The sequence below is a fragment of the Hydra vulgaris genome, chromosome 03, assembly GCF_038396675.1.
Source record: "Hydra vulgaris chromosome 03, alternate assembly HydraT2T_AEP".
In the NCBI taxonomy this organism is placed as follows: domain Eukaryota; kingdom Metazoa; phylum Cnidaria; class Hydrozoa; order Anthoathecata; family Hydridae; genus Hydra; species Hydra vulgaris.
The window spans coordinates 27,577,501-27,594,191 of record NC_088922.1 but is presented as its reverse complement, the minus strand read 5'-3'; the positions used below and the strand labels follow the sequence as shown (position 1 = coordinate 27,594,191).

The window sequence follows — 16,691 nt, the reverse complement described above, 5'->3', positions numbered from 1 at the left end:
CTGGATATACTTAGAATCACAAATTAGAGACAGGACGTATAAGGGGTGATGCAATTCAAATGTATAAAATATTTAATAAACTGGAGGAAAACTGAATGGAGGTTGATACTAAAATCCATAAAGAGTGCAACTCCAAATTAATTATCTATTTAGAGAAATAACCATAAATAAAAATATAATCAAAAGAGTTTATCATTTCAAACTCAGGAGCGATGCACTAAGCAGCCCTGTTTTAGTAGAACTAATCCACACGAAGTAGAAGTTTTGAAAGCTGCCATAAAGCTGAAGACATTGAATAATTTTCAAAAAGTATACATTAATCTGAAACTGAGGTCTAATAGTAACAAAAAAAAAAGAACTAGTTATTGACAAAAACAAAGAAAACTTGCTATAGAAGGAACTATCGACAAGCTCTTTTGATTTGATATTCGAAGAATTAGAGTCTGCAAAATCTGCATTAAGTAAATTGACTAGAGTTTGACTTCATCTGTCTTGCTGGTATACTAATGCAACATTGCTAAACAGCAAGTTTGATGAATTATTAATTGATATTAAAGTTGAGCAACCGCATATGTAATGATATGTGAAGCATAGCGAAGTGAATTTTCAAAAACAAATATTCCGAGTTATTCATTTTCCAGACAGACTGATTAATAGGGGACATGGAGTATGCATTTATAGTCATGAAAGCATCTTCATCAGTTCTTTTAATTTGACTAATATTTATTTACATAATGACAATGTTGAGTAAATATGGCGCTCTATTTGTACAGTTTCAGAAATAATTTTTTTTGGGTGTATCTATAGAGTAGAAGGTGGTAGTGAAGGAAATAACAAGCAAGTTATAAATTCAGTTAACAACTCTATTATAAGTTGTTAAAAAAAATCAATATTTAGGTTTACATATATGTGGTGACTTTAAATACTCAAAATATAATTAACTCAAATTTTAAATCAACCAACATTTCAAATAAATAACAAGGAAACAACAAACGTATTAGACTTAGTGATATCAGAATCTTTGGCTAGAGTTTTTCAAATATAACGCATACTAAACTTTTTTTTTATATTTCTTGAATATTTTAATATTCCTTTTTTGTTTGTTTTGTCTTTTAAAGAATGAAATTTTAAAGAACAGTTTATATATATATATATATATATATATATATATATATATATATATATATATATATATATATATATATATATATATATATATAATAATTTTTTTTTTAATTTTAAAAGTTATAAAAGTTAGTAAACATAACAGGTAATTACCCGTTATATCAGGTTTATTTTTATTATATACTTATGACGCACGACAAAAATTGCACATCTGATGATTGTACCAAAGTTCGAACAAATCCAAAAGCATTCATTAAAAAATAAACGCAGAATATAGCAAAAACAAAAAATACAAAATATTATATGTGGAACATAACGGTAATTACCTGTTATGTTCAATGTATAATTCGAATGAAAAAAACATGACGGTATTTGCCGTTATGTTTTTTTCATAAGAATTATACATTGAACATTGAACCCGTTATAAAACATGAAATCTAGCGTTATGTTTTTCAAAAAAATAACTGGTATTTTTTTTACTGCGTGTAATAATGTAATGTAAATGTATTACATGTAAAAATTGTAAATTATTTCAAGACTTAAAAATTAAAATTATTTTTTCTTATGCTAATTAATTATCAACAAATCAGAAATCAGATCAAAATCAGAAAAGTTCTTTTTAAAAAAGATATTATGAAAAAATCCTGTTCAAAATTAAACTCCATTAAAATTAAAATCAATCTTTGTTTGACAAATGTTAGACCTGAATTATGTAACCATTTAAAAACACCGAACAAAGATATAATAGAATAAGAATTATAAATTTCATTGATTTAAAATTATGAAAATATTTTTTAAATCTATTGCATTAATATTTAGAACAAACTAAACAAAGAAAAACCGATCAAGTTGAATATTAAAAAGAAAACGATTGATTCGATTCGATTATCTAATTTGCTAATAAATTAAAAAAAAATTAAAAACAAGCACTAAATCAATATGAGTCGACGGTAATGCGCGTTCAACCGACTAGCCGCATAGCGGAAGACACAGCTCAAAAATTCTCAAAGTGTGCAGCAGAAGCCATGCGGCATTAAATGTAAAATGTCACTAAAAATATCACCTTGAAGAAAAAGAAAATTTTTTGTGACAAAGTAAACAAAATAAAACACTAAGTGAAGAACTAATATATATTTAATGGTGAAGAACTAATATATACTTAATGGTGAGAAACTAATATTTAATGGGCTTACGTATTAATTTTGCTTCATTAATTCTCAAATAATTTTACTAAACATTTAATCATTTATAAATTTGAATTACCATTACGCGCTTTATAACGTGGTTTGATTACAGAAAGTATTTGAAAATAAATTTAATTTTATAGAAGAAATTAAAAAAAAAAACAAATAAATAAAATAAAATGAATTGGTTTCTAGTAGTCTTGCTTGTGGTAGGAAACTCCCCCGTTAGGCATACAATGTCGTTGAATAGACAAATAAACGAGGACAACAGCGCAAAAGTATTCGAAGAAGAACAAATAGTAGAAGAACCGATAGACGAAAATAAATCAAATTTTGATAGTGAAGTAAAATCTTTTGAACAGCAACAAGAAAAAACTGGTGCCTCGAGTAAACATGCTGTAGAAAGAGTGAAAAATGTAAACAAAACGTGTTTTGATAACTCGTGTGACGATTTTGAGAAACTTCAGAGTGTCAAAGAACTGCTTTCAAGCAAAAACGAAGTAAATCGTAATAAAAACGTAGAAAATCGTAATAAAAACGAAGAAAATTATAATAAAAAAGCAGAAAATTATAATAAAAACGAAGAAAACCATGATAAAAACGAAGAAAACCGTAATAAAAACCAAGAAAATCGTTTTAAAAACAAAACCGATATTCAAGAGCAGAAGACTGTCGAGAAACATAAAACAGATATAATATTAGTAAACGAAAACGATTCGGAAACCGTAGAAAATGATCAATTTAAAGATAACCCACATAATAGAAATGTATCAACGGAAGGAAATGATAAAAAAAAAACATATACTAAAACTGAATTAATAAAAAAAATAGATAACCCTAATTCTAATTATATACTTATGACGCATGATAAAAATTGCACATCTAACGATTGTACCAAAGTTCGAGCAAATCCAAAAGCATTCATTAAAAAACAAATGCAGAATATAGTAAAAACAAAAAATACATCTGAGGCAAAAGAAAAATCAACCAATCGTTTGACGAACCATTCTATAATAACTACTATATACAACCACTCTGAAAGTTCAGTATTTAAGCCCGAAGTTATTAGATTTAACAGTTCTCAATTATCATCTAAAAACAAAACATCAAATGATATTGGAACAACTGCAATTAAAGAACTGTTAAAAAAAATTGAGGAGAAAAATAAGGTTGGAAAAACGGTCGAAATAAAATCAAACTGCACTGGAAATATTTGTACAAATAATAAAAAAACTGAATCTAAAAAGAAAAACGACGAAAATTCTTCTGAAAATTTAAAATTGGAATTCAATGGAACACAAGATATAAATGAAAATTTTCTAAAGCACAACAAAGAATTTAAAACGAACGATAAATTAAAATTAAATAATAAAGAATTAATTTCCAACGAAACGTTAGACAAGAATGACAAAGAAAGTTATTCTAACGAGTCATTAAAAGTAAATGATAAAGCAAGTAATTTAAAAGAAATAGAAAACTCAAATGGATCTTTAAAAAATGCACTTAAAGAACGTTTAAACGAAATTATAAAAAAATTAACTAAAATTGGAAAATCTGAAAAAGAGGACAGCGAAGTTCAAGAAGAATATGACGAAAATAATGATTTAACAATTTCTTCAGCACAAAATATAGATTGTGTTGAGGATTGCTTAATGAAGTTAAAAAAACTTAAACTAAATAATTCATTGAGAGATACAGACAATGATGATAAATTAGAAATAGGCGCATCTGAGAGCGATGAAAATGAAAGCGAAAAAGTACCAGAACCTTCAGAAGCAAAAAGTAACTTAGAAGAACAAGAAGAAATTGAAGACCGCGATAATGATAATTTAAACGACCATTTTCAAAGTGCTTTAAACACAGATAAAAATAATAATTCTTTTATTGATAGCGAAGAAACTAAAAATTCAACAATAAGCGAACTATCAAAATCAACCAATGAAACTGCTTTTATAAATAAGGTATTAGAAAATACCACCAAAGATTGCTCAGGTACTGATTGTTTAACCTTAGAAAAAAATATCACCACGGAGATGGAAGGAACTAATAAAACATCGCAATTTGTAAATAGTACTGACAGAAATGATTCTGAGGAAGAAACGCACGAATCTAGCAACTCAAAGTCAATAGACTTGAGTGAATTTAATGACCACAAAAAAGTTAAAACTTTAGTAAAACAAGAACAAGAAGAAACCGATAACATACTAAATGTTAGTAATAAACATAAGTTTGAATACTCATTGCTTCGCGCCTCAAAAGTTCAAGTACCTAATCAAAATCGTTACCCAATTGCAACAAACACCAGTTCAGAGTTTTTAGCTGAAATACTTCCTAAATCAAAAGATAGAATGGATGAAGCTAAAGACAGTAATGCAATCAAAAAGAATGATTGTACAAATGCTTTTTGTATAAGTAAGAATGTCTTTTCAAGTAAAGATCAAAAAGAAAGAACTGAGCAAAAACATTTATTAAAAAACGAGTCAGAAGATTAAGAAATAAAGCTTTTACAAAACCTTAAAACTTAAATGTTTCAAATGCAAAAAATTAATCAAATTAATAATCCAAATATTATTAAAAAAACAAAACTATAGCTTAAAACAATAAGTTTTAATAATTTAAACAAGTTTCTACCTCATATCATTTGAGTTGCATATATACATTGCAGTTTTCATTAAATTCTCGATTACTCCATCTAAGCCTTCTTGTTCGGACAACTCCTTCATAAATTCAACCTAAGAAACAATTTATGTATTTGATCTACTATACATTGGATTTTTTAAAGTAGAGAAAACAGTTTCGTCAGCTTCCAAATGATATTAATAAGTTATTATTATTTTGTAGGAATTACTTTGTTCAATAATAATTATTACTTAAAGTATAAACAATATAAACATATAGTTATTATAATATATAATAATATTAAAATAATACTGTATATAATGATAAAAGTTTAAAAAATAATTATCTTATCTTTCGACTTTATATATTACGTAGAAAATTAAAGTATGTAATTATTACGACAAATATTAAACTACGTAATTATACGTAGAATATTAAACTAAGTAATTATTCCATAGAACTAAGATTTAAAATAATAAGATTTAAACTAATATTAAGAATAATAATAATAAGATTTAAACTATTATTAAACTAATTTAAAATAATAAGATTTAAACTAATATTAAACTAAGATTTTTACGTAGAATATTAAACTATGTAGTTAATACGTAGAATATTAAATCAAGTAATTATTGCGTAGAGTGTTAAACTATTGTACTTTAGTAAGAAGTAAGAATATTTAATAAGAAGTAAGAATATTAAATAACATTTAATAAAGTATATTTAAGTAACATTTTTTTTATTAAATATTCTGCATTTTGTATGTCAAACAATGATATCCCCAACACATAAATATATCTCATACATATATAAAAAATGTAAATATGTCACTTATAATAAAACATATGATATATAATATTAAACGGTTTGTAACCGTAAAACCTGGGTAAATAACGGTTTGTAACCGTAAAACCTTATTACAATTACAAACGTTATGTAATTATGAAAATAAGTGTAACTTTTATTATTCCATCCTATTTATAAAAAATATAACACACTATTGCTTGTTCGACAGTTTTTAAACTAACTTCTAATTTTGCATTTGTCTAACTCAGACTCCAACATCTTGTTTCACAGGTTAAAAAAATATTTTTTTAAACTATTAATATATATTTTTTTAAAACAAAAACCTTTTCTTTTTAATTAAATGGAATTGAAAATAGGTTTTGATTTCATTTAATTCAAAATTTTCTAATTTTGATTTCACAACCTTACTTTGAAAAAGATATCAGAAGAAGTTACAGTCATAAAGAAAAGGTATCAGAAGTTACAGTCATAAAGAAAAAGTTTCTTTAAAAAAATCTTACTTGTCGAAGACCTGAAAAAAGTTCAGATAGTTGAGCTGCAGGTGTCAAACCTTTTGCTGCACAGGCCATTGCATACAAGTGACCAGATTGAGCAACAGATTGCGATAAATCACTCGCTGCAGAATTTATCAAGGTCCGCAGTCGATCAGGATTATTGAACTCAGGCCTGAAAAATTAATTTTCAAGAACTAAAATTCATTTATCAAACAAAGCATATCATTATTAATATCTCATATACATTTTTTTACACTTAATAACAAAGCTATATAAACTAACCTGGATGGGTTAGAAAAAAAAAAGCTGTGCCAAGTACCAAAACTATGTTTGAAAGTATGCTTAACAAGAATTTCAAAAATTTTTTTAGGGTGTCTAAATAGTAATAGTACTATCAAAAAAATCATAAACTATCAAAAAAGATCACTAATCTTATATGTCATACAGTTTGAAAGAGAAATTACAAACTGTGCACTAATCAAATTTGCACTAATCTTATATGACATACAGTTGAGAAGTGTAAATAGCCAAAAAATATTAAAGAAGTGTAGCTAGTCAAAAAATTTTATAGAGGTGTAACAAGCAGAGGCAATTTTACGGGATGAGTGAGACTAGAGTGAGAATAAGACCCAACCAAAGAAAGAGATTATTAAGTTATAGTCGGTTTTTTTACGAACTTAGTCATCTAGTCGGGTATTTGACACAATTCAGTTGGGTAAATTTTAGTTTTGAGGACCTTTTTTTTAGAAGCCAGTCTGTACTTTTTAAGAATTCACCCTCCCCCATTATATTTGTAGAATCGCATCTGGTAACAAGCCAAAAAATATTAGTACAACAAAATATAAATTTTAGGAGCCCAAATCAAAGATCTTAACTCCTAAAAACATCAATTTAAAAAAATTAAAAATTGTTTATAAATCATTTAAACACTGACACAAATATTTTTAAACTTTGATATTTAATTAAGTTAAAATAAACCCTAGCCCTAAGTGATAACCCTCATTATGGGCACTTTTTTGTGCCTCAAAAATAAGGATTCAGTGAAAAATCATAAAAGCTTTTTCTATTAAGAAAAAAAATTGCATTATTAAAGACTTTAAAAAAAAAATTATTAAAAATAAACAGCAATAAATTAAAACAATTAAAACAACTCAAACTTCAACTCTTAGACACTTCAACTTCAAACTTCAACTCTTGGACACTTTATGATTTTTTTGTTTCCAAGAGAAGTGTTTCCAAAATGCACTTTTTAATGAATTTCTTATCTGAAATTCATTAAAAGGTTCATTATGAAATTTGTACCTTTTATTCAAAAGCAACAAAATTTGTTAATACTGCCTCAAAACATTGCATGTCACAATTGACTGGTAAACCATTGACTCTAAACATTTCAGCTAAAAAAAACAGCAGGTCAAAAAGATATTTAGTTCTGAGAATGAATTTTAGAAAACTTTTTTTCTAAAAAGCAGACCCTGATTGAAAAAACTTGCATAACTTATTTGGAAAGCCATATTAAAGATAGAATATTTTGATATAACATTAATAACACACCCTGAAAATCTAGGACCTAATACCAATGTAAAATCCTGTAAAAACCCCTTCAATGTTTATTTGATATAATGGTATATTCGATATTTATTTCAGAGTTTATTTCAAGTAGTTTTAAAATCCAACATAAGATTTTCAATCGTAAATTTTTTTGCCACTGGCATGTTTAGATTTTGTGTAAAATAAGGTATAAATCATTTTTTTATGTTTATAAAATAATAACTACCGGGAAATATACAACTCAAAATCTTTCCTAGGAAATTGGATGTTGCTTAATGAGGCTCTTTTCTAGCATGTCAATAATTAAGGAAAATTAAACAACTAAAAACTAAAAAAAAAAAGTAGTTAAAAACAATGGAACATACTAACTTTTAAATAGTTTATTATGCTTTTAACAAAATTTATAACGTTTGAATTCTAAGGGGTCGTCCATAAAGTACGTACGCTTTTTTTTTGTCGAACCCCCCCCCCCCTGCATTTTGCAATACGCTTTTTTGAGTACCCTCCACCTCCCTAAAAGTACCTACACTTTTAACCTATTTATCTTACATTTTATGATATTTTTTTAATTTAGAATCTTCTTTCATATATATAATCAACCCACTGCCCTCCCATCTCATATATGCCATCTACAGACCTCCTCTTCCCCTCCAAGCATACATACTTTATTGACGATCCCTAGTAAGAGTCACAAAAATATTTTATATCGCATTTGTCTTTAAAAAAAACACATTTTTCTTCTGACAAAACAAGGTGGACAAATCAAAATGTATTACATATTATGTAAGATTATATTGTCTTTATTCAATTTACCATTTTCTTTATATAAAACGAAATTTTGCATCAGATTTATAATTTTTTCAATTAAACTAAAAGCAGATTTAACTCACGATATATTGCATAAAAAATTGCATTTAAAAATAGCTTAAGACAAACTAGGAAATGTTTTTATAAATATTGATAAAGATTTTAAAGTGAAAATATTCAATCTAAAATTTGTAGAAAATATTTAACTAGTCAGCTGTAAACAAAACTTTAAAATTATTTGGATCTCTTGACTGCTTTGAAATAAATAATTGAGGCCAATTCCAGAGAAAAACATCACAAAGACGAAGATCTAAGAAAAACATCACAAAGACGAAGATCTAAGAAAAATATCACAAAAACAATCATCAAAAAATTGAACATCAAAAAATTGTTGAAGAGATTAAAAAAGAATCATTTTTATCATCCGCAAAAATAACAAAAAAACTTTAACAACAAATTTCTAATCACACCGGATGAAAAAGGGCTGATAAAGCTTGGTGAAAAAAAATATCAAGGAAAGTGTTATGTTACCACACACTGAATAGAAGATGCCCCTAAAATGAAGAAGTACAACAAGACAATGACCTTAAACATAAGTCAAAAATCAAAAAACTTTGACTTTTGGAGGTTTGACAAGACTTGAATCCTATCAAAATCATCTTTGAATCCTATCAAAATCATCTTGAATCCTATCAAAATCATTTCAAGACTTGAATCCTATCAAAAACATCTGAAAAATAATTGGAAAAAGATTGAGAGACCTGGCAAGAAATTGATACAAGTATTGTATTGACACATTAACTGAGTCAATGCCTCAAAAAATAAAATCAGTAATTTAAAGTAAAGGAAGTTCTACCAAACATTAGGTTAATTTTTAAACTTTTTTAAAAAAATATTAATTTAAAAATAAATTAAAATATCTTTTTGAATTTTTACTTGATTTTTTGAATGTTCACATTGTATTTCCTTTTTTTTTTAAAGAAAAAAGTCATACAAAATATTTTTTGTGATTCTTAATATACATCAAACATTTAAAACTTTGTGAAAAACAACATAAACTATTTAAAAGTTAATATGTTATAATCCTTTGTATAAAATGTTCAAACTGTAATTTAAGTTCAATTTGTTTTTTTTTATCCATTTATTTAACCATAAAATATGAAGAAATTTACAATAATATATTATAAACTCACATAAATAAGGTTATGTGAAAAAAAAATAAATAAATAAAAGAAAGTAAAGGACTTATAAATAATGATAATATTATTAATAGTAGTAATAATAATAATAATAATAATAATAATAATAATATTGTCTAAAAAAACATTACAAATAATAATATTATAACTAATGATAAAAACTATAGTAAAAATGATAATAGTAAAATTTATAACTATGAAATAAATTATAAACAATTGCAAAAATTACGGCAATAACCATAAAATTATTGCTACAATGAAATCACTATCAGTATTATCATAAATAATATTAATAATAAGGCTCTAGAATGAAGAAAAATTAATGATGATAATAATAGTAATAAAGTTAAAAAAAGATAGTATAAAATAAAAATAATAATAGCTTTATTAATACAGTAACATAAAAAAACAATATTAATAAAAGATAAAATTAATATTCATAGGTATATACTCAAATAAAAATTTCTTTCGATTGAGAAAAAAGGGTATTTAGTTAAAATCTTTTTTTTTATAAATGGAATTAATTGGTTTCAGTGAGAAATTTGTGTTTTATAAAGAGCTTGTCATATTTGATAGTGTTGAAAAAGGAAAGTGTACAAATTATTATTTTCATTATTTTGAGTGTAATATTTATGTGTATCACTTGTTTTAATAAAAAAACAATTAAACAAATTTGGTAGTTTATTTTGAAGAAAATCAAACACAAAGGATTAGTAAATTGATATTAGAATATGTTGGGGAACATTGTGTCCTATTAATGATGACATACTATTGGCATGTGAGAGTTTTTTATTTAATTAAATCAACTAAATTATGACATGATTTGTTAAGAAATACCTCAAGATATTTTATATAGTTAGATTGGAAAAGTCTTTTACCGTTAATTCTAATTTTCACATAAGCATATTAATCTTCTTTTTTTTTTTGTGGGTGAAAAATAGTAAACTGTGCTTTATTGATATTTAGAGAAATGCAGTTACTAATTAACGAATAACAGAAATGAAGGAGAATTAATTTTTTTTACAAAGTTGCGTTAGTGATTTATTTATGCATAGAAGTTTAGTGTCATCATGAACAATCAAATTTTTTATAGAGCCCTAGAACAGAACCCTGTGGGACACCATACTTAACAACTTTACTTGCGTATTGAAACCCATTAATCAAGACAAACTGAGTACAATTTATATTTATTAATATAAAATAATACAATGTACAATTAATATACAATGAAAACAAATCATTAGTGATACCCCATATACCAAAGTGATACAATTTTTTAATTAAAACCTTGTGGTCAACTGTATCAAATGCTTTTTGGAAATCAATAAAAATGCCGCTATCAATAATAGAACCGCTATCAATCAAACCATGTATTTCTGTATTAAGTCCATAGGAATTAATAAGTGCTTATAAGTGCGTAGGCTAATAAGTGCATAGGAATTGAAAATTCTTAAATTTCAAGATCTTGTGAAACTTTATAACTGTCTTTTTGTGTTTGATTTTAATCAAAATAAACTACCAAATTCATTTAGTAATTTTTTTATTAAAATAAGTGATACACATATTACACTCAAAATACTGAAAATGGTAATTTTCACGCTTCCTTTTTCAACACTATCAAATATGGCAAGCTCTCATACCCATCTTGTATATCTTCAAGCAACACCATTATACATCATCCAGTTAAAATCCCAGAAATTTTCAACTCCTTCTTTAACTCAATTGCTAAAGAACTGCAAAAAAATATTCACTTATCCCATACAGACTTCCATAAGTATTTAAAAACATCAAACCTTGACTCTATTTTCATTAAACCAACTGACAAAAATCAAATAATATCAAGTATTTTTTCTCTAAATGATGGCAAGGCTTCCAGTCCAAACAGCATTTATTCTAAAACTTCTTGCTAATAATATTTCTTCAATACTTCCTAAACTATTTAATCTCTCATTCGCCACTGGTTTATTCCCTAATATTTTAAAAACTGCATCTGCTAAATCAATCCATAAAAAGGACTCAAAACTTGACTGCAATAACTATAAGCCAATATCATTAATATCAAATATCAACAAAATTCTTGAAAAACTAATGTATTCTCGTATTTACCCCTTTCTTGATAATTTTAGGTGGCTCTAAAGATTTCGTTCAAAACACTGAACTTCCTTTCTCTTTTTCTGCCCTACTTTTTGTTTAAAACACTCTACTACATAAAATTATCAATTCCTCTAGACTTAAACTAATGTCTGAATAAATATGTATATTATATATAAATATTGGTGTCCCCAAATAAATTCTGGATATGTCACTGACTACCCTAGTCTAATATTTATTGCACTTTAAATAAAAAAGTTTTTGAGAAAAAACAACAACTTTAAAGCAAATAAAATAAAATCAAAACAAGTGCAATGATGATTTGCTGCTTGACACAGATGTTTTTAATATATGGGAGATACTAAGTTGGGTAGATATAAATCTAAAATAGGTATGGGAGAGGGAGGGGGGGTGATACTAATTTGGATTGACATAAATATGGTCTTAAAAACTGTGTAGTCTTATTCATCTCATCAGTTATGATGAAAAGCTCACTTTCAGATATGACTCATCTCTATCTATTTCTAACTTCACAATTGAAGAACCATTTAACTTTCTAGATGTTGTGACAGTTTCACACAGACCATTTAGACTATGAGAGTAAACAATATTGTGCATCAAATTTTTTTTGGAAACAATAGGTTCGCCATAGAAAAGTAGTCATGCAGCTTTTTTCCAGCTTCAACAAACTTTTGCAAAAAGTTTGGCTACACTATTCTAATAGAGCTAATTTGATTTAGAGTTGATCAAAGTTTTTATAAAAAAAAAAATACGAAGATGTAAACATCACTTAGTTGACCAAGACTAATAGCTCCATTAGAAAAAGCATCTTTGGATGCTAGAACAGATGATGCAACTCCTATAGGATGGAAGGGGCTCTGTCATTGTTATAATTTAAGTAATAATGCAATATAATATTAATGACGTCACTTTCCGTCTTCTGAATATTACAGTTATTAGTAACGCTATTTATATATAATCTATTATATATACGGTTATTAGTTACGCTATTTATATACGATAGATGTTTGTAGTTCTTGTATAGCTTTTTTCTTATATTTGATAAAAGCCAAATATACATGAAAGACTTTTTTATTATGGTTTACAACAATACTATTATTATGGTTTTACTATTTTATTATGGTTTACAACAATTTTATCAAATATATAAATTTATTATATATAAATTTATTATATATAAATATAAATCAGTATGGATGCAAAAATATTCAAAAAAGTACTGTGCGACAAACCAAACGAAGAAGACTATATATACTGGAAAAAAATGCTATCAATTTATCTGGATAAAGCCACAATCCCAGAGGACTGTAAACTTCAAGTCTTATTCGTTCTATGCGGAGTGAAGGCTTTAAAGATAATTCAGGATGTTACATCATACGACAATGCAATCAAAATTCTTGATAACAAGTATCAAAAACGATCGACAGCAATCATGATGCGCCATAAACTTCTCTCTTTTAAACAAAAGGAAGGGGAATCAATTGAAAGCTTTATGAGTAACTTAAAACAATTTTCCAGAAAATGTCCAACAGAACCTCTAACAGTAGATCAACATAGTAACCTACTAATATGTGATGCCTTTATAGCTGGCATCCGCTCACCTTCTATTCGTCAACGACTGCTTGAAGCTACAGATGACAATCTAGAGTCACTTTATAAAACAGCTCTTATGATGGAATTGGCCACCGAAGATTCCCTTAATTTGACAACAACCATAACAGCTACTACCACGCTACCAACTTTTGCAGCAAGTCATAATCTTACCAAATCTCCCTGTTTTTGGTGCGGTAATGATCCACACTCAAAAATCAAATGCCCTGCACGAAACTCTACTTGTACACATTGTAATAGAAAGGGCCACTGGGCAACTGTCTTTCTAAGAAAGAAAACAAAACTTATACCAAAGCAGCAGTTGTTAAAGAATATAACGAAAAGGATGATAACACAATAATATCTACGGTCATAGCAGCAATTGACTCACCTGATAGACTAATTAACGTCACCATAAACGAAAATCTAACATATTCACTGTTAGATACTGGGTCCGACAAAACTTTTATTACATCAAAACTTCTTCGACAATGGAAATTTTCATACGATACTCAATCTACCTCAAAGGTATCACTGGCAGACAACTCGACATTAAAAGTTAAAGGTATCTTCTTTGGTTCATTATTATTGGCTTGAGAAAAACTAAAAGTACAATTTCTTGTTGTGGACGACTTGGTAGCACCAGTAATTATAGGAATGGACGTGTTAACATGTCATTCCTCAATTACCATTAATTTTAAAGGAAACAAAGAGCCTCTAAAATTCTGTTTAGCAACAAAAAGTATGAAATGTTCAACATATGCCTTAATTCCTGGAATCGATATTAACAAAATAAAACCAGTAACTACAACCTCACGACGTATTCCCAAAAATATCTCCTTCATAACATATGAAATAAACCGCTTACTAAAAAAAAGACATAATTCAAGTAAGCCGCAGCCCTTGGCGAGCTCAATGTTTTGTAGTATCAACAGGAAATAAAAATCGCCTCGTGATCGATTATTCGAATACAATTAATTTACACACTCCGCTCGATTCATATCCTACACCACGAATCGAGGACTTAATACTTAAAATAGCAGTCCATAAAATTTTTAGCACAATTGATCTCAAATCGGCGCATCATCAAGTGAGAATACGACCTGAAGATTACAAACTAACCGCATTTGAAGCTAATGGCAAATTATATGAGTTCAAACGCTTACCCTTTGGATGTACAAACGCAGTACCAATCTTCCAAAGAGTAATGGATGAATTCATTCAGGATAATAAACTTGAAAACACATACGCTTATCTCAATGATACTCCAACTCAGCACTCGGAGGAACACTATTACAACTTGGCAGGCCAGTTGCCTTCTTTTCAAGAACATTAACTAATGCCGAAAGGAAGCATGCGATAGTTGAAAAAGAAGCGGCTGCCATAGTGGAGTGCTGTAGAAGATGGAGGCATTTGATTAACTCAGTACCATATCTTAATATAATAACCGACCAAAGATCCATTTCCCTTATTTTCAATAAACAGAGTGCAACAAAAATCAAAAATGAAATATTAACTCGATGGCGTTTAGAATTAGCTGATATTAATAATACAATCTCATACAGGTCGGGAAACCAAAACATTGTAGCAGATGCCCTTTCAAGATGTTGCTCGATTGTAAATAACACTAAAGGGTTTTACAGTATCCATTCCCAGCTATGCCATCCCAGACTTACAAGAATGATACATTACTGCAAAACCAGAAATCTATCATACTCCACCGCAGAAATCAAACAATTAACAAACCAATGTAAAACTTGCAATGAACTCAAACCACGTTTTTACAAACCACCCACAGGTCGTCTCATTCAGGCAACAAGGCCTTGGGAACGCTTATCGATGGACTTTGTTGGACCTTTACAATCCACTACAACAAACAAATACATCCTCATGGTGGTTGACGAGAACTCACGTTACCCATTTACATTCCCCTGTCAAGACATATCAGCTGAAACTGTTATACGACACCTTCTTAGCCTCTTTTCATTATTTGGTGCACCATCATCTATTCATACAGATCGTGGAACTCAGTTCGAAAGCTTAAAAATTAAAGTTTTTTTAGAAAAGAACGGAGTAATTAAAACTAGAACCACTCCTTACCATCCCCAAGGCAATGGTCAGTGTGAACAAATAAACGGAGCAATACTAAAAGCTGTTAGTCTAGCTCTGAAAACCTTAAGTCTAGGAAAAGAGAAATGGGAAATAGTATTGCAAATGGCTTTGTCCTCCATAAGAGGACTTCTGTGTACCGTCACTAACGAAACACCCCATCAGAGGATGATGAACTTTCAACGCTCATCAATAATAGGCACTGTTTTACCTAACTTCTTAACAGAACAGGATTCTACAATCCTTTACAGACGCCAAGTACGAATGAAAGGAGATCCACTCGTTGACAGAGTTCAACTGCTAAAAACAATATCGCCCCACTACGCTCGAATAAAATTTCAAAATGGAAAAATTGATACTGTTTCAACAAAAGACCTCACCCCACTAGAAGACCTAAATCCCCCAACAGAATCAGTCCAACAACAATCCGGTGATTTGAACATTGAACAGATGATCATTAGCAACAATACCAACAATTCAATAAACAGAAACCAAGAAGAACTAAACGAAACCAACAAAGTAACTTCAAGCCAATTAGTTGAGAATTCAATTATAGATAGTATCCCTTGTAATCAGTCACCTACAACAACGGTACCTAGTCAGCCTATGCAAAAAGTTACTACACCCGAGAATCTTACTAACATACCCTCAAGATCAGGTTGCGTTACGAAGAGACCAAAGTATCTCGACGACTACTTTCTTTCCTAGTATAGTATCAGAGGTTAAGTCTATACTCTCCGCCTTAAAACTTTCCTAATGTGGAGAAGACTGTTATAATTTAAGTAATAATGCAATATAATATTAATGACATCACTTCCCGTCTTCTGAATATTACAGTTATTAGTAACGCTATTTATATATAATCTATTATACATACGGTTATTAGTTACGCTAATTATATACAATAGATGTTTGTAGTTCTTGTATAGCCTTTTTCTTATATTTGATAAAAGCCAAAATATACATGAAAGACTTTTTTATTATGGTTTACAACAATATTATTATTATGGTTTTACTATTTTATTATGGTTTACAACAGTCATCCTAAAAACTGAGATTCTTTTAAATAAACAACTGAATTTTTTGCATATAAGGTT

At 28.0% G+C, this 16,691-nt stretch overlaps 1 protein-coding gene across 1 annotated transcript in view; it reads right to left on the bottom strand.

The window, feature by feature from the left end:
- Positions 1 to 16,691, bottom strand: part of LOC100207349 (presequence protease, mitochondrial) — a 177,184-nt gene that overhangs the window by 17,220 nt on the left and 143,273 nt on the right. The window contains exons 24-25 of the mRNA XM_065792819.1: positions 6,236 to 6,401; positions 4,941 to 5,041 (exon numbers count right to left, since the gene is read on the bottom strand). Coding sequence (XP_065648891.1) covers positions 4,941 to 5,041; positions 6,236 to 6,401 — 267 coding nt within the window. The remainder of the gene's footprint in view (positions 1 to 4,940; positions 5,042 to 6,235; positions 6,402 to 16,691) is intronic.